Source organism: Molothrus aeneus, chromosome 1, assembly GCF_037042795.1.
Source record: "Molothrus aeneus isolate 106 chromosome 1, BPBGC_Maene_1.0, whole genome shotgun sequence".
Taxonomy (NCBI): domain Eukaryota; kingdom Metazoa; phylum Chordata; class Aves; order Passeriformes; family Icteridae; genus Molothrus; species Molothrus aeneus.
Genome location: NC_089646.1, coordinates 50,881,686 through 50,906,616, shown reverse-complemented (window position 1 = coordinate 50,906,616; position 24,931 = coordinate 50,881,686). Strand labels below are relative to the sequence as shown.

The following is a 24,931-nucleotide window of genomic DNA, read 5'->3' as shown; positions in this document are numbered from 1 at the left end:
AATTGATAGCACAGGACTTAGTCAGTTCTCTTTGTTAAATAGGTGGAAGTCTAATCCTTCACTGGTATTAGTGATGAAAAATATGGTTTCTGATGGAACATCTTTAGAAAGTCAGGAGTCTGGAAACTGACTTGAGATGATCTGCTGGTTCAGCAATACTCTCACTAGGGAAAATGTTAGGACAAGAGGAACAACACTGACTGCACAAAAAGCTCTTGCATGCACAAACTAAATATGAATTGTCAGGTTAATAACCTCTTCATGGATTTCTTCTACTGAGGAATTATATTTTAAAATATACTGACAATAGTATCTGCATTTATATTGGCATTGATTTTTTTTTGTTTTAGGATGCTGCCACATAGACAGAAAGAGTGCACAAAAGCTTATGTGTCCATTACTTATTAGCTTACTTAGAATTTTTCTGTTTTGATAAAGTCATCTCCTATATTTATAAAGTCTTTCTCCCATATACCTGTCACAATAACTTGTTAAACCCAAAAAGAAACAATTTTCCTTTACAAACCAAATCCATGTGTGGATAATCCAAGATGTGCCTATCACATTACATATTAGGTTGTATTCCAATGTAGTAAGCCAAGACCATGTCTGCTACGTGCTTTACTTATTTCATTTGTTCCAAAAAATGTTGTCTGGATAAAAGGTGAAAAATAACTTTCAAACACCAGATTAATCACAGCCAAATCTGTAGGGAAAATTTCTCTGGGTGCCCTGTTCCAGCTTAAAGGAAGGGCACTTTAAAAATTGGAATGTGGCAGTTTTAAGCAATAAAATTTACTTATCCACATCGGAGTTTTAAGAAAGCATCTTCCCCTTTTATTCATGTGTAGCATTCATTGCTTAATGATTGAATAGCAGCATCTTATGCAGCTGGAGTGAGTTGCCTGTACACACTTGCATGCATTTCTTACCTACTTGGAAATATCTTCAGTGTTATCCTCCCTTTTTAAGTTAAACATAATCAATTGTAGCCTAAGTAGGGGCTGTAAAATTTCATCCCTTGTGTGAATATGTGTATTTGCTGTAGTGACAGTCACTAACATACAGAGCTGGTTGAATTATTTTTAAGAATCAGATACCAGTTTTTGAAAATTACTGTTGAAAAATAATTTCATTAATTACACAGTCTCAAAAAATCTTGAAGACTGAAAGAAAATGTTTTTTCAAATAATTTGCAAACATAGTTTGGGTGTCTCTAATAACAGATAAATGGCCTCAAAAAAGAAAAATGCTCCCATCTGAAAGTACAGCTATGTGTATGCTCTTACTCAGACTCCCTTTATTTTTGGAAAAAAAATAGAATTTGACAGATTTTGGTAAAATTTCTTTTCTGGTAGATAGAGTCTTGTGATATTTTGAGCCTTCCAGACATTTCAAACTGATTGACCACAAAAGCAATTTCTTTTCGTTACTTAATCTGACTCTTCTATTAAGGTTTGACAGGAGCCTGTAAATTTAGAGACAAACACTAGAAAACATTGAAGAAATTAGGCAAAAGTCTTAGATTCTAGTATCAATATTTAATTTAGATCTTGAAAACTTAAATGAAATTAACCCTTTACCTCAGAAAAAATAAATCAGTCCTCATGGATCAAGAATTGCAATTATAAGAGTAATGTACTTTGTGATTGTAAGTATTGAACCTGCTGCATGTTAATGTGTGTTAACTGTATGTAAGCAGGTCCCTAGCAGTCTTCCTGAGAATAAACTCTCATCCTACTGCATTTTTTTAGCTTTTAGTGATGGAGAATAATCAAAAGTTCAGGACACTGAATTGCTGGCACTGGCTGAGTAAGGAAACCTGAAATGCATGGTACAATTCCTAGGGGAGGAACAGCCAGTCACACAGCTGAGGTGCCATGAGCAAATTCCTGCTGGAGAGACTGTTGTGGCAAGTGGAGAATTTAGAGGTCTTAAGCTCTGCTACACCAGAGACTCTTGAACTGTAAACCCTGCTAGAAGTTATAGATAGATCATGTATTGCTGTAGGGAGGGAGACACAATATATCACTGACCTTGGAAAGTGCAGTCTGAGACACACAAGGAAAATCACTTGTTGATAAAGCAAATTTTCTGTTTCCTTGTTCAGTTAAGGAAAAAAGGTGAAAACCCAGTTAAATGAAACTCAGTGCTTCTGGCAGAATTAAATGTACAAATAAACTCTGAGCATGTGGGTTGTACTAGATGAAATTTATAGGTCCCTTTGAACCTTCATGATTTTGGGACTAGGTGCTCTTACCTGATGTACTTCTTGTCATGGTGAACATTTTTGCAACAAAAATTATTTTTCCGTCTCAGGGAAGTAGCTCACTTTATATGTGTGGTATAATGCAAGTTAAGCATTTCATATTGCTGTATATTGAATCCCTCTGGGATTTTCTTTCCCAGAGTGTAAACAGTGTTGCAAGTGATGCTAATGTAGTACCATCAATCATTACATTTTTGCTAATTTTTATTCAAATACAGCATCCATTCACTTAATATTGGTAACTGTATGCCCTTTTACAGTAGCACCTTAATCCAGTAACACTGGAGGCTCTTTACATGTTAAATTATTAGACTTTCACTAAACCAAGGCAGAACCTAATGAATGTAGATCATCTGAAAATAAAGCTTTGGCTTGTAACCTCGAGTATGAGTGGGGCTTTTAAATTGAACACACTAAAATAAATACAAAGGATAGTAAACACTGGATTCAGCCATCAGGAAGTTCACACTTAATCTGTGCATGTGAGTTTGGGGCTCAGATTTTATGGCGTAAAAGTTTGGAATCCAAACACTTTCTTACATCACAATATGCAAGACATCATTGAGTAAGGAATACAGTATGTATGATCTTAGTTAGATATATTGGATGTTAGGCAGGAGAGGAAAAAATTTTTGACTGAATTACTTATTTTGAATTATTTGACCACAATCGAGTTCCAGTGGTCTGCTTTTCCTATGTTGTGCTAAACACAAGACATTAATCTCTGATTAATTTGGAAATAAAACAGTGAAACTGAACTTTATAAATATACAGAGTTGTTCTGCTATCATTTATGCTAAAGAATTTTCCTCTATTAATTCATAATTTTGAATTGAAATACATTAGCACAATCGAGTTCCAGTGGTCTGCTTTTCCTATGTCATACTAAATACAAGACATTAATCTCTGATTAATTTGGAAATAAAACAGTGAAACTGAACTGTATAAATATACAGAGTTGTTCTGCTATCATTTATGCTAAAGAATTTTCCTCTATTAACTCATAATTTTGAATTGAAATACATTAGCTAAAAGTAGCAGCTCACTTTCATTTCTGTTTCCATAAAATGAATTTGTACACCAAGATGGAATGAGCAGCAGCAGCAGACTCACAGTTGCAATAAAGGACTAGACATCTGTTAGAAATGGGGTTTAGTGACACACATTCTTTTGCCCTTAGGCAATAGTGAGGTTACTCACTATAATAGATGTGAGTATTCCATGGCCAGGTCTGTCTCAGTCTTGCACTCTGTGCTTTTTGCAGTCAGCTGCAGAAGTTTGAATGACAATTGTGAGATTTTTACTGTATGAGACTTAACTGAGCACAGGAGCTTGAAACAGTCCATGCTTCACATTCCTTAATCATTGTCTGTGCAGCTCACTTTGAGAGTTCAATTTAAATACAAGCTCCATGTTTGGAAGTAAAGAATATGCGTTTGAGAGTGATTTTGTGAATAAAGTATATGGAACATGATTGAGAAAGAAGAATTTGGTCTTGAGGAATGGGTGTTCTGAGAGAATCCAGATATTAAAAGACATGGAAAGATTGTATACCAGGAAATGATTGAATTGGGTGGCATCAGCTCAAAAAGAGAACTTCTAAAGCAGTATTTTGTGGGCCAGCTGTTTGTCTTTCTGTTTTCATGAAGCTGTAAACATTAAAACCAAAGCTCTAGCTAGTCATCCATTTCCTTAATGCTTCAATAGATTATCTTGTCCATTTTGTAGATCATTTATTCACTGAGTAAACTGAGTGTAAATGTTGTAAAACATGGTACAAATTTTTTCTTTGCTGTAGTTCTTTTATTAAGTAATGAGTAAGTTCAGCAGTGTAATAAGGATTAAGACCTGTTTTGGCCATTTACTGTGTGAGAGTCAGAGCTGTCTTTTTTTATTGACCTGGAGCTCTTGTGATTTACCTTTTTAATAAACAGTGAAAACATTAGTAGAGGCTAGCTGTTTTCAAGTAAATTAAGTACTGTACCTAGGTTTAGAGTTTAATGATATACTTTAATGTTCCCATTGAGATCCAATGTCAAATGATGGGTTTCAAAATGAAGAACAGAATGAAACGTATTTACAATTGCAAGGAATGCTTCTGGCTTGTAAACCAGCATGATAAGATACAAAAGAGCGGACTTTAGTCAGAGTATTTGAATTATACGTTTAGTTTTACCAGATTTATTTTAAAGTACCGTAGCTAAAGAATGGTAGATCATAGAGAATATTTTGCTGCATACAGTTCATAGTTGCAAGGTCCCTGAATTTTAATTTTCGCAATCGTAAATGAACCATATAAAGCTATACATATGAAAACTTTTCAAAGTGTAAAACTCATGTACAGCTATCAAAGAAGTGTTTTCATTATGCTGAATCTCTTTTCTTCCTTAGGAATAGACTACTTTAAATAGACTGTATCTCTTAGCATCCATTGTAAACGTCCTTCTGGAGTCCTAAAGCAGAATAGATTGTAGGAAGAATAGTTCTTGTCTGAGATGAAGATTATCTTGGGTTACAGTCTTACAGTCTTAGTTCTCTCTGCCACTAGTAGTAGTTCACTGTAGGAGACTACTATGTACTGCTCAGGATGATTTATTTTGCAAACTGTGGTTAGAATGCATAAGCTTAAAACAGTATACTATGATTATGTTAATTTTTTAGTTTATCCACATTATAGTCAAAACAGATCATATATAAAAGTGTTCCCATTTAGTTTTTAAATTAATTATATTTTTGAAATGAATTGTATTTTTGAAATTTGAAGAACCGATGAAAGAAAATTTGCTTGAAAATCTTCAACCAAAAAATTATTAACTTTACATTCTTAAGGTCTTGAAAAATCATCCTATTTACATACACCCTTAAGAAAATAATTTTGTAGTGTATTCTGAAGCCTCATCTAAGTTCATAAAATTTTCAAATGCTTTAGTGTTTTCTTCTGTGTATATAACACAGTAATGAATTCAAGTTAGTTGAAACTGCACAGAACTTCACTCGTCACAAAATTATTGTCTTAAGGAGCAATTAGCTTGTATAAAAATTTAGTTTAATAGTGTCAGAAAGAACACAGTTTTCCTACTTAAAAAAAAAATAGCAGGAGAACGTACACACACATACACTTAGGGACACAGGACAACTTTTAGCCATTATCATTATATTACATGTCTTTATATATATTCTGTATTCTTTGTTTTTCTTTCTTCTTTAATTTTGCTTCTACTTCTCTTTCATTTCACTTGTTGCATTTGTTTTTTATTAGATAGAAAATTATGACAAAGCAACATATTTATAGACATTTTCACAAGAGTTAGAAAAATTATTGTAAATACCACCATTATAATAACTACAATTTTTTTAGTAGAAATATTATATTAGGATAAAAATAGGGAAAAATATCTGTGCTTTGAAATTCAGGAAAAAATTTAAAGTACCCAGTGTTTTTTATATATCTTCAGTGGATATTGCACTCAGAACTTGGCAAAGCATTCTCACTACCTTAGGAAATACTTCCTCACAGATTTATTTGGAGAGTTTCTGGCAGACACATAAAAAGTAAGAGTAAAGTTCATGTCATTTACCCAAGCATTGAGTTAAAAAATACACCTTGACAAATCTCTTGCTACTTTGATACTGCATTGCCATATGTACACTGTAAGTAATGTAAAGAAAGGAGAGGAAAAAATTCCACACCTTCTTGCAAAGGTATTTTTTCTCATTCAAACATTGACATCACTTGACAGATAACAACAGGATTCAGGCTCAGTGCATTGGAAACTAAGCAGGCAAGAGAAGCGTAAGATTGATTTTCTTTCACCATGTGCTTCCAGAATATGAATAAGTACACATTATTGTAAATGCAACGTACATCTGTATCTGTATTAGTTTTTTTCTCCTTTGTGGCAGGTGGTTTGACTTTTGAAAAAGGGAGTAAAGGCAGTGTCAATTTGGCTGCAGCAGACTTGAGGCCGGAGCTGCCCATGTCCTTACAGCTGGGCTGTAGTGCCTGAAGGCAGTGCTCAAACACGGTACCTTTGGCTCTATGCCTCACTGTAAGAAAACATAAAAGAGGACGTAATCTTTTGACTGCTGTGCTGGGCCTTTTGACTGCTGTGCTGGGCCATGGCTTTTTTTTTAGGGGTATTTTTTCAGTGAAATGAGGTGTAGCAGTGCATCTCTAACATGAGCTCAGCTAACTTAATTCCACTGAGGCTCGAGCTGCAAAGACCCCAGTGGCAAATTCAGCATGCTGTCATGTTGACAGCATATGGAACTCCTGAAAAAGTAGATTAGGATTTTCTGAAGAAATTTCTGTAAATGTAATTTTTTTGTGAGTAATAACAAAATGAGACTTTATTCTTGGTATGATTTTGAGCCTTATCCCTTGCTTTGTTAGAAGAAAGCATTATTTTTTTTGCTGTTAAAATATGTAAAAAATACACTGTTTATGTGCTTATATTTCCCATAATGATATTTTAGAACCCATGACTAATAGCTATAAGTGAAGCTACAGATGTGGAATAGTTTGGGCCAGGAAAAGATGCTTTGATGTATCTCTGAATTTTTAGATGGTAGATGCTCAGTGTATGGCTATTACCATCTATTACTGTACTACTAGCACATCAGATGTAGGGTTCAAACTATAGGGTAAGAAAAGAATGCTAAAAGTGAGGATCTTTTCCCTAAAGCTCATTTAGTCTAAACAGACAATTTAAGCAGATGAAAAAATGGATGAGAGATAACAGAGTGGGAAAATTTCACCGAAGGTCGCTGTCAGTCAGTGGTACAGAACTTTTATATCTTTAATCCCACTGAAATATTCTGTACAGGCTTTGAAGAGTCAATCATTCAAGAGATCAGTAGCAATTTAAAAATATGTGTACATGTTAAATTTGTAATTTAGGAGGAGAAACATATTGCCATGGTTTTTGTTCACAGTATGGTAAACATTTTGCTGGAAAGCACTTTGCTCTTCTGCTTTGTTTTGATCACTGTTATTTTACTGTGTCACAAAGCAGGGATTTTTTAGTAACTCCAGGCAGTACCTTGATCAAAGCAGCTAAGTAGTTGTGAAGAAGTCTCAGTATCTCATGAGTCTTTGTGAATGAGCACTTCTTCATTCTTAAAATGCTGGCATTGAAGATAGTTATATTTCTTTCACAAGAAATGAAGTAAATAGAGAAGTTCTGTAGTTTGAGTCTGATTTGGGGCTGTTTCTTTGTAATTAGTTGATAAACTGTTTGGAGTATCAAATAAAATGCCATCAAATAGATTTGATGCCCTGATCAAATTTTGCCAAATCCTGCATGTAGCCACAAGTACTGGACAAAAGCATAGGTAGGAAGACCTGTGGCTGGGGATTTAGCTTCCTTGGAGATTTGTGAATAGGGTCACATTTATCACCCAATATCCTGTCAATCTTTGCAAGACTTTCTGTGATATTTTTAGAGGAAAATTGATGATGCATTAACTAATGAAAGGACTTTAATGTGGTCTCAAGCATTTACTATGATAAGGCCTAATATATCTACCTAGCCAAGGAAAGTGGTATTATATTTTTACTGTTTTAACACTGTTTCAAATCTATCTAGATAATAGGAAATCCAGTAGGGCAGAAATCAAATTGCAAGGTTTTCCCCATTGCAGCAGTAGCCACTGACAACAGTCACTGACTGCAGGTGTACATACTTCATGTGACAGCTTAGGTCTTTTTCCTACTAATGCTGATAGATGAGTGGCTAAGGAGAAAAATTATATGTTTACACTGCAATTATAGGAATTATATGGTTTACTGTCTGAGCAGCATTCTGCACTATGGTAATTATCATGATATTAAATATCTGAGTGCCATCATAGAAAGAACACAAGTCATTACTACAGTCTACATATGATAACTCTTAAACATAATTGCTGTTTAATCTTCAGGTAATTGAATTATCATTCAGACCTGTGCTGACAGTACAGCCATGCCTAAAAAAAATCTGCTTAATCAAAGATTACTGCAGTTTGGGGTTTTTTTATTAAATTATTTTCAAAACATGGAAATTCAGTGACAGATTCTGGAAAAACATGGCCTTTTTACTCAGCTTTGTTAAAGTGTGTAATATAAATTTTCTTCAAAGAATGAATACACCTATGGAACTGTAACAATGATGCAGGAACAGAAGTGATACTTGCCTTGTTATGGACATCTTGTGAATCCACAAAACTGCATGGTCCTGATCAGCTCTGGGTGAGATCCCCGACTGTTAAGCCAACTTTTTCAGACAACTTTTTCAGATGTTACAAAGTGGTACCAGCTGGCCTTAGGGGAAAACTGATATAGAGAAGTTTCTGTAACCATCAGAAAGTAAATTTGAGAAATTTTATGGAAGACAGTCTCAGACATTGCATGTGGAAGCATCTTTTTATGATGTATATTTGGTATGAAGGTTACTTAAGGTGTAATATCCATCAATTTTCTTTCATTTATAACACTTGTGTCAGGTAGTTGTATGTAGATTCAAAAGAGCAGGATCTCTATAGCAAATTTATTTACATAAAGGTAAGATTTTTGTGATAAAAGGGTGACTTTCATACTGCATTTTTTTCTATAAACAGATTTCACGTTTTTCTAAAAGTTGCTTTTGTTTTTTTTTTTCATAAACTATATACAAAAATCTCAAGAATTAATTTCTCAGATCCTTGACAGCTTGCAAGGCAAACAAAACCAGGTGGTTCATAGAATCTTTGTTACATTATTTTTCTAAAAATTTACTTTGTTTCTTAAAGAAAAGGAATCATTCCAGAAGTAATGGATTTACTCGAGCCATTTACTTGAGCCATGATAACCCCACTTCTGAAATTCAATTTGTTGCTTCTGAATACTTCTGCATCTATGCCCAAGTAAATTTGCTGTCTTTCATGCTGGTAACTTCTAAATGGATTTATTAGACAATAAATACAACATACCATTTTGATATTTAATTTAGAGCTGACTCTCATGGTTGGAATTTGTCATTTGGAAGAACCAGATCAGGCTGAGTTCTAGTTGTACTTAAAGCTTAATGCATATTTATTATTGAAATTTGCAATTTAAGAGGTGTTTTATAAAGAAAAGTGATATTTCTAATATATATTACTGAATTCTGACAAAAATGAGATGTATGGTGATAATTATGGGATATCACACTCATTTCTAAGGCTCATATTTTATGTACCGAATAAAATTCTTCACAATTTATTTGGCATAAACAATAACGGGATCGCAGTTTATGACTTCTTCAGAAGTCTTTGCAGATTTAGGAAGACTTGGCCATGTAAATTCAAATTGAAATATGTACAGTTAGGCATAGTATACATAGTGTTTTAATGGAGTTTTGAAACAGACTTCTGAGTTAATTACACAACAGAAATGTGTTTGTCTCTGTGTTTTTGAGAGGGTATGGAAATTTTAAATTAATTCCCACAATAATAACAAAAACAAGTTAGAAATTTTAAAAAGTTGCAAGGAATCACTGAAAAGCAGACCATAGAAGAAGGCAAAAATCAGATGTGGTTGAAGAATAGATGATAAAATGCCATCCTTCTTTTCATTCAGAGCATGAATGAATATGGTCTGTCAATCAGGACTATAAATGCTTTTGAAAAACAGGAAGAATTTTACTTAACAACTATTCAAATTGTAAGTTGTCAACAGTGAAGATGAAATGTTCATACAAATAGCTGCAAAGACACTGGTGATTTGATTATTTGCAACTTACAAAGAGGATTTCTTAAATATGTGTAAATTTTTATAGATAAATATCTATTTGAAATCTTTTACACAACTCAGCTTAAGTGACAAGATTGAATATTAGATTCAGTGACAAGACTAAGTGACAAGATTCAATAATTCAGCATTAATGTATCTGTTGAATGGAATCCAGTTTTGCAGCTATTTTTACTGGGATCTAGAATCCAGAAAATTGTGGAAAATTTGTGTTCATTCTTTAAAGTAGAGATTTCATCATGAAAATAAGACAAAATAAAATTTTGAAGTGTTATTTTGCACTATATATATATATATGAATATTGGATTGACCTTAAATGTTTGCATACCTCAGTTTCCACATATTTTGAACAAAACCAAACATGAAAAAAAAATTGCTTCATATGACAGAGTTGTTTTTTTTCTTCTCAAAATTAGTTGAGATCACAACTTACTTGCCATTTCATTAAATATACAAGGCTTATGTCTGTTTTATATAAAGTCTAAAATTGCCAGACAGTTACTCTGGACTCACGTTTTATTGTTTACAGTCCTTGCAGATACCTAGAGTGAATTTTAAAGACGTATCAAATGATTTATTAATGACCACTCAGATGTTTACCTTTCATTTTGAGCTATAATTAGGTAAATGTAGGTGGCAGCAACTGTATTTGAGAGAAACTGAAAGTCATTGAGTACAGTTGTAACATTTTTCCTCCCAAATCTGATTTGTTTCTATTTTTACTTTATGTGGATTAAATTTATTTTCTGCCTGTTCCTTACTTTTTATGGTAATAAATTGTGGACAAAAGGAAATGTACTTACTATGTATTCACATTTGCACATTTTTTATTCTCTTAAGGTACAATCTGCATATGGCATGTCTGTTCTTCCAGTGGCCATAGAAATATATAACCGCTCATCAATGATTTTATTTTCTTTTTCCTTTAGGGGCTGATGTTATCAATTTTGATGGCCATGTAGTGTTACCATACAGATTCAGGAACAAGAAAATGAAAACACTGAAAGATGTCATCTCTCTGAAATTTAAGACCTCTGAAAGCGAAGGTGTAATCTTCCACGGAGAAGGACAGCAAGGAGATTATATCACCTTGGAACTGAAGAAAGCCAAACTTCTTCTAAATTTAAATTTAGGTATGTTTTGATTGTTTAGTTCTGTGGTAGTTTTTTAGCTCTCCCACAAAAATTTTAGGTCTCTTTCCCACAGTAATTTGGTAAGCTGCATCATATAATCAATTTGTGGAAATTGTTGTTAATTCCCTTCCTGTATGTTGGGGGAGTGTGTGTGTGTGTTTAGTTCCATCCTGTCCCTTTTGGTCTGTGTGAGATACTCTGAAAAGATCATACAGGAAAGCAAGATCAGCAATATATTGTCAATACTGCGAGCAAAAAATGAAAAAATAACTTGCCAGAATTATATTTGGTCTCAGCTGCAGCTTTGTGTGAGAGAAGGACACTGTTGTCACTTCTGGAGGAATAAAGGTCACACTTAGGAACCTTGCAGAAAAAAAAAAATATCAGTCTACTAAGCTACAGGCCACATGAAGTTGGAGTTCAGCAGCTTTCCTAGAGTCTGAGGAGGGCTAGGAAAGGAAAAGAAACAGATTGTTTAATCAGGCAATCTTATGATGAAATCCTGTACATATTACTCTAGTTCCAGTCCCCCCAGTAGAGGACAACAGGCTCATAAGTGACTGGATTTATAAAGTACATTTATTATGAAAAAGACCCACATTTATCTGGTTTGAGGTATTTTTCCATTCAAACAAAAGAACCTTAGAAAAAGATTTCTTGCAATTTTCCTTAGTTCTCTTATAGACACATGAAGAGTAAATTGTTCCATTTGTTATTTACATTGAATAATACTTATTTCAACTAGCATTTTCTACTGTTCTTTTTCTAACAATCAACATGAACAGATGATGTGGTAACTAAAGCATTTACCTATTTTTAAGAATTTTAATTGCCGTAGTAACCCTTTCATTTCCTGTTCCTCTATAATCTTCAGCACAAACTGTCTTTATAAGCTACTATAACTTCCATATATGAGTTTGGTGAGGATGTTCTTAAATCATTAGGCTGATGAATGGGACTAGACCCTGTGACACACATTCAATAAACAGATCTAATGCTTTATGGTGTTATTATTCCTCTGTCTGAGAGTATTGTCTTTGCATCAGACACAGTAGAAAAGCATGCTCATCTTGCCTGGTGAGATCCAGTGACTTAGTTTGAAATACCAGGGACTGGGGGAAGGTTGGGAAGACAGAATTGGATTTACATTTCACTTTGCACTTTGAGTTTGAGTTTGCATTGAAAAAACTGAAGCTCAGTGACACACATGCAATTCTATTTTATTTTTTAATAAACAGGACCATTGGCCTTCAGCATAAAGGCAGGTTGGTCATTTGTAGGGAAGTAATGTCTTAAGCCATGGAAATGGGATTTACAAGAATGTGTTTTCAACATGCACAAACTTTAGTGTCTCAATTGCAGGCATTCTTAAGGGTAAGAAATTCTCAGCCTCAGAAATGCTTTAAGTCCTCATGCATTCAGAACATGGAAGATTGCATTGAGTTATTGAGCAGTGCAGCAATTTTTTACACTTACTGCTGAATTAGTCATTTGCTGCTTCAGTTGGGATCCATGCTATCAACCTTTGCTGGCTTAGCTATGTCAGTCAGATGGCAACGAGATGTGTTCTCTGACTAGCACAGCTACGCTGGCAAAACCCCCTGGATAACACAGCAGAGAATTGCAAAACTGTACTCTTGCTAGTAGTTTGACTTCCAGAATAGGAAGATTGCTTCAGGATAACATAGCAAAATAAGCTGTATTAGCAGAAGATGGTTTTTGCTGTTGTTAGTTCAGTCTGCACTGAGCCTTTTCCCCTCTGCTTGCTGCTATAATGATACTGGTAAAGGCCACAAAGCATAGAACTCAAGAGTGAGATTTTGGCTGTTTTTGCCAAAGCGTGTTATCAGGCTTCATGTCCTCCCCATTCATAAATCAGTACAGTTCCATTGCAGCTTAGGGTCTGGCCCAGCGGTGACAGCTTTTCTTTTCTGTGAAGTAGGATGCAGAAATGCAGAAAACCCTTGATGAAAACACCTTTACAACTAGAAATTGCTATTGCTTCTCTGGTTAATTTCCAAATAACTGCTGTTATGAATTTATACATATATTTAGATGGTTCAGTGATCAGATGCTTGCTGTTTTGTATTGGTGGCATCAGCTCTCCACTGGGCAGATCCCAACTTCATAGCACACTGACTTCCTACAGTTAATTGCATGTCTGGTGTGATTCAGGTGAAACATTGACAAAGAAAGAAAATGTTTGCCTAATTGTATGAGGTGAGAAATGCTATTGTTTCTGCCCTCAGGCAGCAACCAGCTTGGCTCTATTTTTGGCCACACATCTGTGACAACAGGCAGCCTCTTGGATGATCACCACTGGCACTCCATCATCATAGAGCGCCACGGGAGGAACATCAATCTCACCCTCGACAGACACATGCAGCACTTCAGAACAAATGGAGAATTTGATTATCTGGACCTGGACTATGAGGTAGACAGTGAAACTTCTTTCTTCTCATTCAAATTGCTTTTATAAAGTCCAATTAGAAAGCTAACATAATTTGTTTTCTTAATTTTTCATACATTTGTTTTGATAATGTATTCCTTTACATTTCCTAAATCTTTGTTTCCAACAGTGTTCTCTTTTAATTGTAAATTATGTTTCTCTTAATTAGTCTACCGAGTCCCATCTGGTGTAACAATCATCACTCCTCTGTTTTAAAGTGGGAGATGTATATTATTCAGCAAGATAGGCATCCATGATATTAAAAATCTCTAAAAGCAGCTGCTCTAAGCAGGAAGTATATTTTAAATAGTATGGTGCAATCTGTTGTTTCACTCAGGTGATAATTTTGCTCTTGAATCAGAAAGCCTTAATCTGAGGAGCTAGTATTTATTTTTAGCAAAGGAAGCAGGTTAGAACCTTTTTATTAATACAGAGCTTGATCTGTCCTGTCTTAGGTAGGTAGATACTTCCCTGTATTTTCACAAATATGGCATCAGTAACTTCATTTGTGAAAGAAGCAATGGGGAGTTAGGAAAGTTGTAAGAAAACTTGTTTAATCAACCAGGTTAATGCACACAAGTGCTGGTAGTAATTAAATGTGGATTTATTGTTTGATTACACTACAGCTTCAGCTATTATGAACTTGTTGAGCTCCTCTAATCTGTACATGAAGTTCAACACATTAGTTGTTGAAATCTTTGTATTATATTTTCTTACACTCTTTACTGTTTCTGATGCGAATTAATTTGGTTGACTGCACCAGATATGTAATTTCCACCCTTTCAACTTTTTAAGATGTAAGAGTGAATATAAATGATGTCATGGAAAAAAGTTTGAATTAACTTCTGTTTTTTTTATTTTTACCAACTGAGTTTTTTAATTTTACCAACTTGTGGGGGTTTTTTATTTTTACTTTTGAACAAGAATATATGAAATGTTTAAAAAAAGTAATTATAATTGTAAATGTGTCTGAGTCAAATATTTGATTATATTCTGAAAAATGTTTGTGGATACATCATTTACTGGTAGCTCTAATAAGAAAATAACAAGCAAATTTTCCTGTACCCCTATTAATTATTGAGCACTGAAGATCTGAACTGAGCTACTTAAAATTCATATAAATAGATTTTATTACAGGCTTTTAAGAGAATGAGAAAAAGGCTGAATGCCATAAGCCACGGTTGTGCAATTTGTGCACGTGTGTGCGTGTATATATATATATAATTTACATAACAAACATATTGCATATAAAAAGTGTATCCCCAGTAAGAGCTGAATTCAGTGCATTCACCTTCCAATCCTCTCTGCATAAAGAGACCTCACTGTCAGTTCTCAAAGATACATTTCATTTTCCATATACGTGGATCTCCTTGTGTTTAATTGAACTTCTTTGAGTGTGCATGTGTATGTACGTCTGTAGTTCATATAAACTCAAGAGAATTAATCTCCTTCCCTTCCTCACTGTTATCTCACTGATTTTGGAGCTAGACATCACAGACTAAATTTAAAGGTGTTGTTTTTGGGATTAAGAGGGAATAAAGCCAAAAGAATCAAAACTATTTTTCACAGACAAAGTAGTTTCTAGGTTAATCTCTTTCAGAAGAGTTAGATAAACACAAAAAAAGGAAAAAAAATTAGTTCTGATCGCATTTTTGAGATCAAAAAATAGTCTTGTAAGTTGCTCTTAACTCACTGTCACATTATATGTTTTTTGCTTTTTCTTCTTTTCTTCAAAATTCTTTCTTTTTTATTTAATTGTTATATTTCATTTAATCCAAACACATGCATAAAATATTTGATAACTGTTAAACTATTACAGTTCCATTCTCCATATGAAGAGCTGTGTCTTCTCTAAAGTCAAGTCATGTCAATTTACAATACCTGAGGATGTCCCCACAAGACTTGTACACACCAAAAGCTGGTGTGTGTGGTTTATAAAGGTTTTAGATTTCAGCTGTATAGTTTTAGCTCTTTGTATATGCCAAGTGGAAGCTTCCTCTTTGGGATAAAAACTGATATCTCACATGCATTTAAAACTGAAAATGTCAGCCTAGAGCTCTGTTTTCCTTCTGTTGGTAATAACAAATGGAATGGACAATGAATAATGGTTAAAAGCTTCATTCTGCCAAATGTTAGCACTAGACTACAAATTGATATTTTTCTGAACATTTGTGAGGCAGGAAAGCAAGTTGTCAGTACTATTTTCGCCATCATCTAATGGATATAATTACCTAACACTGATTGCAGGGACTAATCGCATGAGACCCTTATTCTTGGCATTTGAGCTGCAAAATATTAATGAAAACACTTCTAATCATTTCCATAAAGACCGTTATGTGGCAGAGACCTGTATCATCTCTATGGAGTGACAGAGATGTCACTCATTGAAGATAAACACTTTTTGTTTGTAAATATTTGGGTTTCTAAGTTTTTAGCACTATGGATTATGGATAACCCAGAATCAATTAGCCAGGGTAATGAAGTCCAGCTGTAAGACAAAAACCAATTCCTATTTGAGTTTGATGACTGACTACTTGCAGGGGTTGTCTTGATCTTCTCAAAGGAGATAATTTGACCAGATAAATCAAGGGGAAACTCCCTCATTTACTATAACTACATGACAAAAGCATGTTCTTGGTAGTGAAAGGTCCTTCTGTCTACCAGGGGATTGCATCTTTAACTGTGTGATTCTGTAAATTCTTCTGGGTGAAGTAGACATATAAGCATTACAGAAGAATTATATGCCACATTGGAGCCCAACGCTGCTGTGCTGTAGTCTGAGCTCTGGCACACAGAGCTGAGTGAATGATTTGAATCAGATTATCTGGCTAATTTGATGTCTACTTTTTTAGAAAAATACTGTGATGGAAATTTGTCCCAATGTCCTTGTTTGAAATGCTTATTTTCCAGTATCAATCAGAACTGTTCACATGTGATGTGTGTCTGTTCACTGTTTGGACAATTGGAATAATATTTGGGTTTGGCTACCATAAATAATTAAAATTAATTACAATTCTTTTTTCTGCTTTTGCAGTATTTATTTTGATACATCCTTTTTCTGTAAAGAGTGCTGCCAGCTCTTTACTTTGCCATGGTTGAGTGTTCAAAGAAAGCAATGTGTACAACAAAATTCTTTAAAAGTCTTTGCCTTCCAGTAACTATCTACCATTTTTCTGTTTCATTTAAAGATAACCTTTGGAGGCATGCCTTTTTCTGGCAAGCCAAGTTCTAACAGTAGGAAAAATTTCAAAGGCTGCATGGAGAGCATCAACTACAATGGCAATAATATCACTGACCTTGCCAGGAGGAAGAAATTGGAACCTTCAAATGTGGTAAGATCATAATTTCATGGTCATCTACCCTTCTGCTTCTCCTTCTAAAGACGACTAGAATGTTTTTGGGGTTGTATAGCTGATATTCTTGTGATAAACTGCAATAATATAAAACACAAAGCAAATTTTACCAGAAATCCAAAGATCTTATTGTATGTACATTTGTGATTTTAAAAAAAAAATCATCATGTATGAACATTTTATTTCTGGGGTCTTCTTTCAACTTTCAAAAATTAACCTTTAGTGTAAGTCAGATAGTTTTGTTGTTGTTTTTTTAAAGAAAATCAACTCAAGCACTAAGTGCTTTTTTCCCTTTCTTCCCAAATTATAGTAGTCGAAAACCAGTGCAGACAAGATTTATTGTTAAATGAATTGCAACTTTCTTGTGGCTTTTAAATCCTGGTAATATTCCATCCCTGCTGAGCTAGTTGGATTGCTTTAGTGGAAAAGTCTTTGGATGAGAATGCTTCTACAGTCTTTTCTGATCCATCTGAAAAACCTCAAGATATTATACTTGGAAATCATTATTTGCTTATTAACATTACAGCAGTTATTAGCATTTTACACTATTTTTGCTGCAGCTTAAGTGTTCATAGCTGCTTTCATGTGCAGACTTGTGGCTTTATGGGCAGGGTGATTAAGAAAGAATGTACTTTAATTTCTCTGGTTTTTAAGTTCTAAGTGTTTCTGAAAATACTTGCTGGCATATAAAGGCATGTAGGTAAGAAATAAATGTATTATTGCCATGAGTTTGAGATGGTTTGAATAATTTTTAAGACTTTCTTCTGTACAAGCTTACACACTTCACAAATTCCTGCTAACAGTATGGAGGTTTACACAATTTCATTATCCTTTATGTAATAAATTGCTAAGATATGCATATGCAGTGATGATGCCATACAAAGGATTGATTATCCCTGGATAGTAAAACTGAAGCTTCATGTCATTGTATGACTAAATGGTCAAGGAAATCCAAAGGATAATCATGAGTGTGTGATGTTTGCCTGTCCAAAGTCAGTAATACAGCCTGACATCTACAACCTTTTCTACACATAAATTTCATCAGTATTGTCAAAGGCAAAGAATAAAATATATATTCCTTCCATTAAGGTTCCAGTTTTAAAATTTTTTCAACCCAATCTAATGAACTCCTAAAACTTTAACCTTTTTTTAATATTTTTTTCATAATTACAAGAGATTTCCTTTCTGCAGGACATTTTCATCTTTAATGTAAGCATGATTTTGAAAGATTAATGCCTTAACTTAAAAACAATCTTTGTGCAGGAGCAATCTTACCATTTTGCTCAATCAAGTCCATTGCAAGTTAGTAGGACATATTCTTAAAGCCTCTTTCTGAACAAAAATGTTGCTTAAGAAGTTCCTATAGTGCAAATCCTGTCCTTTAAAGTCCGAGCATCTCAAAAGTGTGGCATAGCTAGCAGACATGTACAGTCTCTGAAAAATCATATTTTGGATTTTTTCTCTCTTTGTTTGGTTCTTTACTTTTAAAATTCTGTTACCCATAACATGAAAATAAAATCCACACAAGCAGCTCTGGCAGTATTAGTGCCACATCAAGAGGTGATATGCCAGTTTAATTTGATGCTTCTGTTGATTTCCCATTCTGAGAATGACTAGAAAAATAGAAGTGACCTTTGTTTTCAGTAGAAATACTTAAATTGCTTCAGCTCTCAAAGGCAAAATCAATTTTACTCTAACTAAATCAACAACATGGATTTTTATGTTTTTTTACAAAACATTTTTCTCCTAGTTTTTAGCCTGATTTAGCAAGAGAAATAGACTTTCTTGAACCTATTATTGTTGTTAAGCATGTTTATGATGATGGCACTCCAACAGGGATCCAAGCAATCCAACAGGGATCAAAGCTCCATTGTAGGAGATTCTGTACAAGCACATAACAGGAGACACACCTTCCCCTTAAAAGGCATGACCCACACAATATGATGTGGCTGAATAAAAGCAAAGTAATCAGTCTGGTTGTGAGAAGTATTACAAAGAAAGGATAAATTCAGAGAAAAGAAGGATTTTAAAGGGGTGTGAAACGAAAATAATATTCCTAGATGAAGGCAGCTGAATTTCAGAAGTCACACATTGAAAGGGACTTGACAAATTGATTATAGAAAAATGAGAAGGCCCAGAAAATCAGAGATGATAAGAAGATGATGATCTTTATTTTTCTCTGAACAAAATTAATTTTTAAAAAATTTATGTCTCGTATACGTACATGTTATGAACAAAAAAGCACCATCAAGCACCTTTTGCTTTGTTGAAGAGTAAGGATAAAAAGACAAATTAAAACTATTTTAAATTTAAATAAAGTTCAATGATGACTTTAGCAACATATTTGATTTAGATTCAGAAGGTAAAGGGGAAAAATTATTTTGATTCTTTTGTGAAATGTAAAATGGCTTTAGTGTACAGTGTATTGCCCATACTATATGATCCATCCTGATTTAACAGACAGTATAGTCTTAATAAACTTATTATCTGTCTTTTGGGAGTTTCCTCTTCAGCCAATAGGTCTTTTAATTTGGAAAGGTATTTACTGTAGTATTTTACACAAGGGATTATATTTGAATGTGGATAGGCAAAATTGATTCATAAGTAAACATGAATCTAATTTGCCATATAGATGAAAGATCATGGTGCACAGGTCAAGCTACACAAATTAAGTTGTTTTTACCTTTTCCCTGCCAATGTAGTATGAAAAAGTCTCTAATAAGACCAAGAGTTTCAATATGAATGCACAGTATATATTTGACTTCCAGATGTCATTGCCCAGAAAACTATTCAGCAAGTCACTCTAAATTTACAGAAAATGATCTCATTCTCTTTGAAAAATGAAGAGACTATTACAGAGACAAGCTGCAGATTAACTCGAAACCTTGACCTAGAACTAGTGAGCAATCTATATAAGATGGGCTGTACTTAAAAGAGGAGTCATCTTGTGAACTACAGTCATAGAAGGGATCAATAATCCAGTTCATATTAATCTAAATAGCTCAGTAGGGAAAATGCTAACTAGCAGGGAAATTAGAATTATGTGTTACTTTCTCAGGAAATGTTTAATGCAGCTAGGCTTTTCATGGGGAATGCATTCACTGATGTGAAAAAGGATTTGAATGCATTCTGTGCCATTAACATTAATAGGTGTTATGCATGCAAGTATCCAAAACATCAGGATGACAGGAGAGTGTCAATTGGATATAAAAGCCTTCTTGTAATGAGGAAATTGTTAGTTCCTCTTGGTTACAAGGCAGCAAAAGGAACTCTTAAAAAGTCTAACAGAATGCTCTCTGAGCACTTCTTAATTGAGATCTGTGACTGAACCGTGAGATGTCTCTCAAAAAGTGATGTAGCCTTCTGCGTTTATGCAGGACTGCCTTAACTCTGTAAGAGAAGTTGTGTCTATGCACAGTTACACTGGGAATGACAGCCAAGGCTTACAGAGAGTATTTCAGACACTCTACACCTTTTTTTTACTGTATGTAAAATTTGTGGTTTAAGCAAAAGTATTCTGTAGCAAACTTGGAAATGTTTCGATTAAAACTACTCAAACAAATGAGTTAACTATTTTGATTTCATGTCTCGCTAGATATAAGTGTAAAATTAAAAATCTCCAGGCAACTTTTAAACCTCACCGCCCCAAAGAAAACAAAACAAAACAAAAAGCAAAGCAAAACCACAAAAAAAATCCCAGAATTGACAAGCAGCTTAGCAGAGAAATCTTTACTCTTTACTCATAAAGTAGCTGTAATTTCTCTTATCACATAGTTATCTAAAAGTTATCTTTAGTTGTGTCAGCTAGTTTTTTCCTAGTTCCTTGGAATTGCTTTTTTTTTTAATCCATGGAACTTGGGCACAGGAAAAGAACGTGACTTGTAATGCTGAGATTTTATCATAAAATTTAAGAACAAATCTAGGAGATCACTTTAAATGAATCTCTAATTCCAGATTACTGGAAATATCAATGTTTCCTTAATTGATCATGGAGTCTGCCAACTTGATAGTATAGTTACTACTAATTCTACTGGCCTTTAGAGGTAGACTCTGTACTATTTCTGCTATTCTGCAGAAAAAAAGAAGTTTCTATGCAAAATAATCAAAGTATTTATCCTAGTTGTCAAGAAAATATTATTTTTATTCATTTGGGTTTTTTTACATGGAAATCCATTATAGGAAGCTGAGTCTGCCAGACCAGTTGTATCTTGCTATTATACAAATAAGCTGTTCTCTGATGTGATGTTCTTTTGAAAAGTGATCAGTTTGGACATTGGAAAATGAGTGCTAAAACTTGTTTTTTGATGTCATCCGTCATCTCTAATTGAATATAATTACTTCTTAAAAAAATTTACTGAGGTCTTTCCTGCCACACATTTTCAGACACAAAATTCCTATCTTGCTTCCAAATTCTCTACTTTCCCTCAAGATGAACTGTCAGATGCGTATATACACTATGAATACAGAAATGTGACATAAAAGTCTAGATCAGGAAGTCAGTAATATGGAATTTAAAAATAATTATGCCAAAGAGATGGTAACTGACTTCTACTGCGATTCTGAACACTGCTTAGGTACACCACATCTCTAAATATCTATGTACCTCCAAAAATGTTGTTCAAGTCTTTTTTTTTTAATGTAAAAAAATATATCAGACAAATTGCTATCTTGATTGTAGTAATAATTTCTGTACTGGATCAGATAAAATTATTTCTTCCCAAAGAGAACAAAAATTGCCACATAATTTCCACCTGCAACAGTGCCTGAGAAAGCCAGCCTAACCATAGGACAGGATCCACTTTGCGACATATTATAGGAAATCTTCAGCAGAGGAAGTTTTCCTGTTATATTTGCATTCATGCAGTAATAAATTAATTCTGGACAGAGATTATTACAAACTATGATTTTTAAGGAAAAAAAATTGGTAATACCCTACAAATATTTCCAAAATGTAATATCCTACCAATTTGGTCTTTTGTTGTGAGAAATTACATGAGAACCAAAGAGAAAAATTCGTGTCTCTAATTCTGGTCTTGTTTACAGATAAATTTTAAAGCCTTGTACATCAACAGTTGACTGGATCTTGTTTCAATTTCCTGAAGAAAAATATTTTACAGAGTAGAAACTGCAGTTTCCTTTACAGTGAAAGTTATTTACTATCCCAAAATATTGGTGTTGTTCATGATCAGCTACTCCAAATCCTTCTGCTTCATGAATTGAAGTATTAGAATATGTAGTGTCATGTAGTTGAAAACATAACGGGGAGGCTGACTGCTCAGGTATTATACATCATTATTTTGGAACATCATGTATTGTATTGATAGACACACTGATATCAGGGTATTTGGAAATCTGCACTCATTTTTTTATGCTGTTCGGTTATAGGTTTCTATGGGGACCACAGGCAAGCCCAAGTTTATCTGTGATTAATTTCTTTATATTTTAACTAGAAATAATAATGCTTTCATCTAAGCTTGAGAGACTACAACTCTTCAGGGCCAACTGCCTGTTATTTTGTGTACATACAGTACAGTACAAAATATAATGGGGCCACTGCTAAAAATAAACCCAGAAAAATCAGCAACTATTATAGTAGCAACAATAAAGATAACATTAATAGCGCATCTTTAGATTCAAAGTGCATTGATCACAGTGGTCTCTAGGTTGAATGAAATCTAAATACTTTTCTAGAGATAGCTATGAATTTAGTGGAATCTTACCGTTTTGCTTTTTCTTTTTTTTGTTTTCTTTTTTGTGCTTTACTTAGGGAAATTTAAGTTTTTCTTGTGTGGAGCCACACACAGTGCCTGTCTTTTTCAATGCCACCAGTTATCTTGAGGTTCCTGGTCGTCCAAGCCAAGATCTGTTTTCAGTCAGTTTACTCTTCCGGACCTGGAACCCAAATGGACTTCTTCTCTTCAGCCACTTCTCAGATGACCTGGGGAATGTTGAGATTGACATAAATGAGGGCAAAGTCAGTGTTCATATCAACGTCTCCCAAGTGAAGAAGAACCGGATAGACATCTCATCGGGTAAGTGTGTTTAGTGTTTTTTTAATTTGATATGATTTTGGTTTGTGTTGTTTAAAATCATTATGTACCTAAAGACTGGAACAATTTTTTTACAAAATTTAAAATTTATATTGCAACTATATTAAATCCTTTACTGTTTCATTGAGTAAGAGGTACAAGAATGTTGAAATAGTTGTTGGATCAAAAAAAAAAAAAAAAGAATTATCTTATTTTGTCAAGAAATCACCCCTTATTTATAAGGCAGCATTTCTTCTTTTTTCTTCCTTCCTTCTGTCTTGAAGTTCTCTCTGTGAAAATATTTGGTTTCAAAACGGGTGTGTACTCCCTACTCCCTTTCCAGGTGTAGTCTAATAATTAGACCATTCCTAATATTTTCCAATAACTAGGGAATCTCATTAAAAAAAAAATCCATTCAAACCATAATTATTTGTACGCATTTTTTAGATCTGCATAGCTGTCATGGAAAAGCTTAGATTTATTTCAATGCTTCATTGTTATTTTGTTACAACAGGCATTTCAGTGCCTGTAAATTAATTGTGTGTGTGAACATAGAAAAGGAAAATATGACATCTGCCAGGTAAGGCTGCAGAAAGAATGCTGTTGTTGTACAGTAAATATCACAGCAAACTTCTTTTTCCCTTCTTCTGCAAGGAATTAACAAATGTCATGATATAAACCTACTGGGTTTTCCAGAAGTCAAAATGGTCTGCCTTTGGCACAAAGATTTCTGACCGTTGTGGTCCTATTGATAAAAGGTGCACAGTTTTTTTCATTGGCTACTTTTAACAGCTAGGAGAATTTTACATAGTCAAGCATGCAGCCTTCTGCACCTGTAGGGTATGAATAAATCTATAGGGTGTTAATAGACTCCACTGGGAGGAATGCAGCCTGGCTATCACAAAACATTAGACTAACTAAAACCACAGCCTCAATGCAAATCTGTTTTGGGTTTCATATCTGCTGCATTTATTCCTGTCACCTGTAATAGCATATTTTTCCAGAAGCACGTTAAAGTCTCTAAGTGTTTCCTCTATATGCTTCTCATAATTTGCAAACTTGCTTACATTAGTGGATTTAATGTCAGTTTTCAAGATGACATGAAGACATCAGTACTTCATTCTGGGTCACAGTGTAATTCTGGTTATAGAAACAGTAGTTGTACTGACTGGTAGGACTCATGTGAGAGAGCTGTAAGTAGATGTGCAGATGGCAGATTCTTGTTCCTTCACAGCTCTGCAAGTTAAGGTGCTTATATGGAACAGAGTTCTGGTTTGTCTGGTTTAATTGTCACAATTTCCCTTGAATACCCTAAAGTTATATGCACAGACTCAGGATGCTCTAACTTAGCAGGTACAGATTTCAGATTAACAGGAGAGTCTAGAGTCCAAATTTTTCAAATATAGTTGAATTCCCGCTTTTCTCTCTGGTGGCTGGGCACTGTAATCTCCTTACCTAACTACTGCTTTATGAAGTGCTTCTTGATGACTAGGAGGGATCAGAGGGTAAAAGGTTTTCTTGTTGACTTGACAGACCTTTCATACCTAATTCCTGTGAGCATTTTGTTTAAGGAGAGAAAGGCAGCTACAACTTTCTATATTTTGATGACAATTTGCAAAAGTAAAAATGAAATAATAATGCATAGAAGTGTGGTGAATGAAGAGATACAATACTCTAAAATGACCAAATAAAAGGAATGCAAAACATTTAACTTCTGTGTGAATACAGAAGTTAATACAGTGATCATGAGAAGTTACATAATATGCTGTGGGAAAACATTTTGATAATAGTAGGTGATTCATTGAAATCATGAAGCAAACATTGCTTTGCATTTAAAATCAGAGAAATGGAGAGCTGCCATCAGGCAGTCTGTTCTTAGCAATTTTCTTTGTCTCCCTCCCTTCCCTGCTGTCTGTTCAGTTTTTGTCAGAGATCATTTTTCAATGGTGT

At 34.2% G+C, this 24,931-nt stretch overlaps 1 protein-coding gene across 1 annotated transcript in view; it reads left to right on the top strand.

Annotated features, from left to right (window-relative positions):
• The window catches only part of CNTNAP2 (contactin associated protein 2), a 1,033,176-nt gene that overhangs the window by 475,300 nt on the left and 532,945 nt on the right, over positions 1-24,931 (top strand). Inside the window, exons 5-8 of the mRNA XM_066557113.1 lie at positions 10,947-11,150; positions 13,400-13,584; positions 16,788-16,931; positions 22,720-22,984. Coding sequence (XP_066413210.1) covers positions 10,947-11,150; positions 13,400-13,584; positions 16,788-16,931; positions 22,720-22,984 — 798 coding nt within the window. The remainder of the gene's footprint in view (positions 1-10,946; positions 11,151-13,399; positions 13,585-16,787; positions 16,932-22,719; positions 22,985-24,931) is intronic.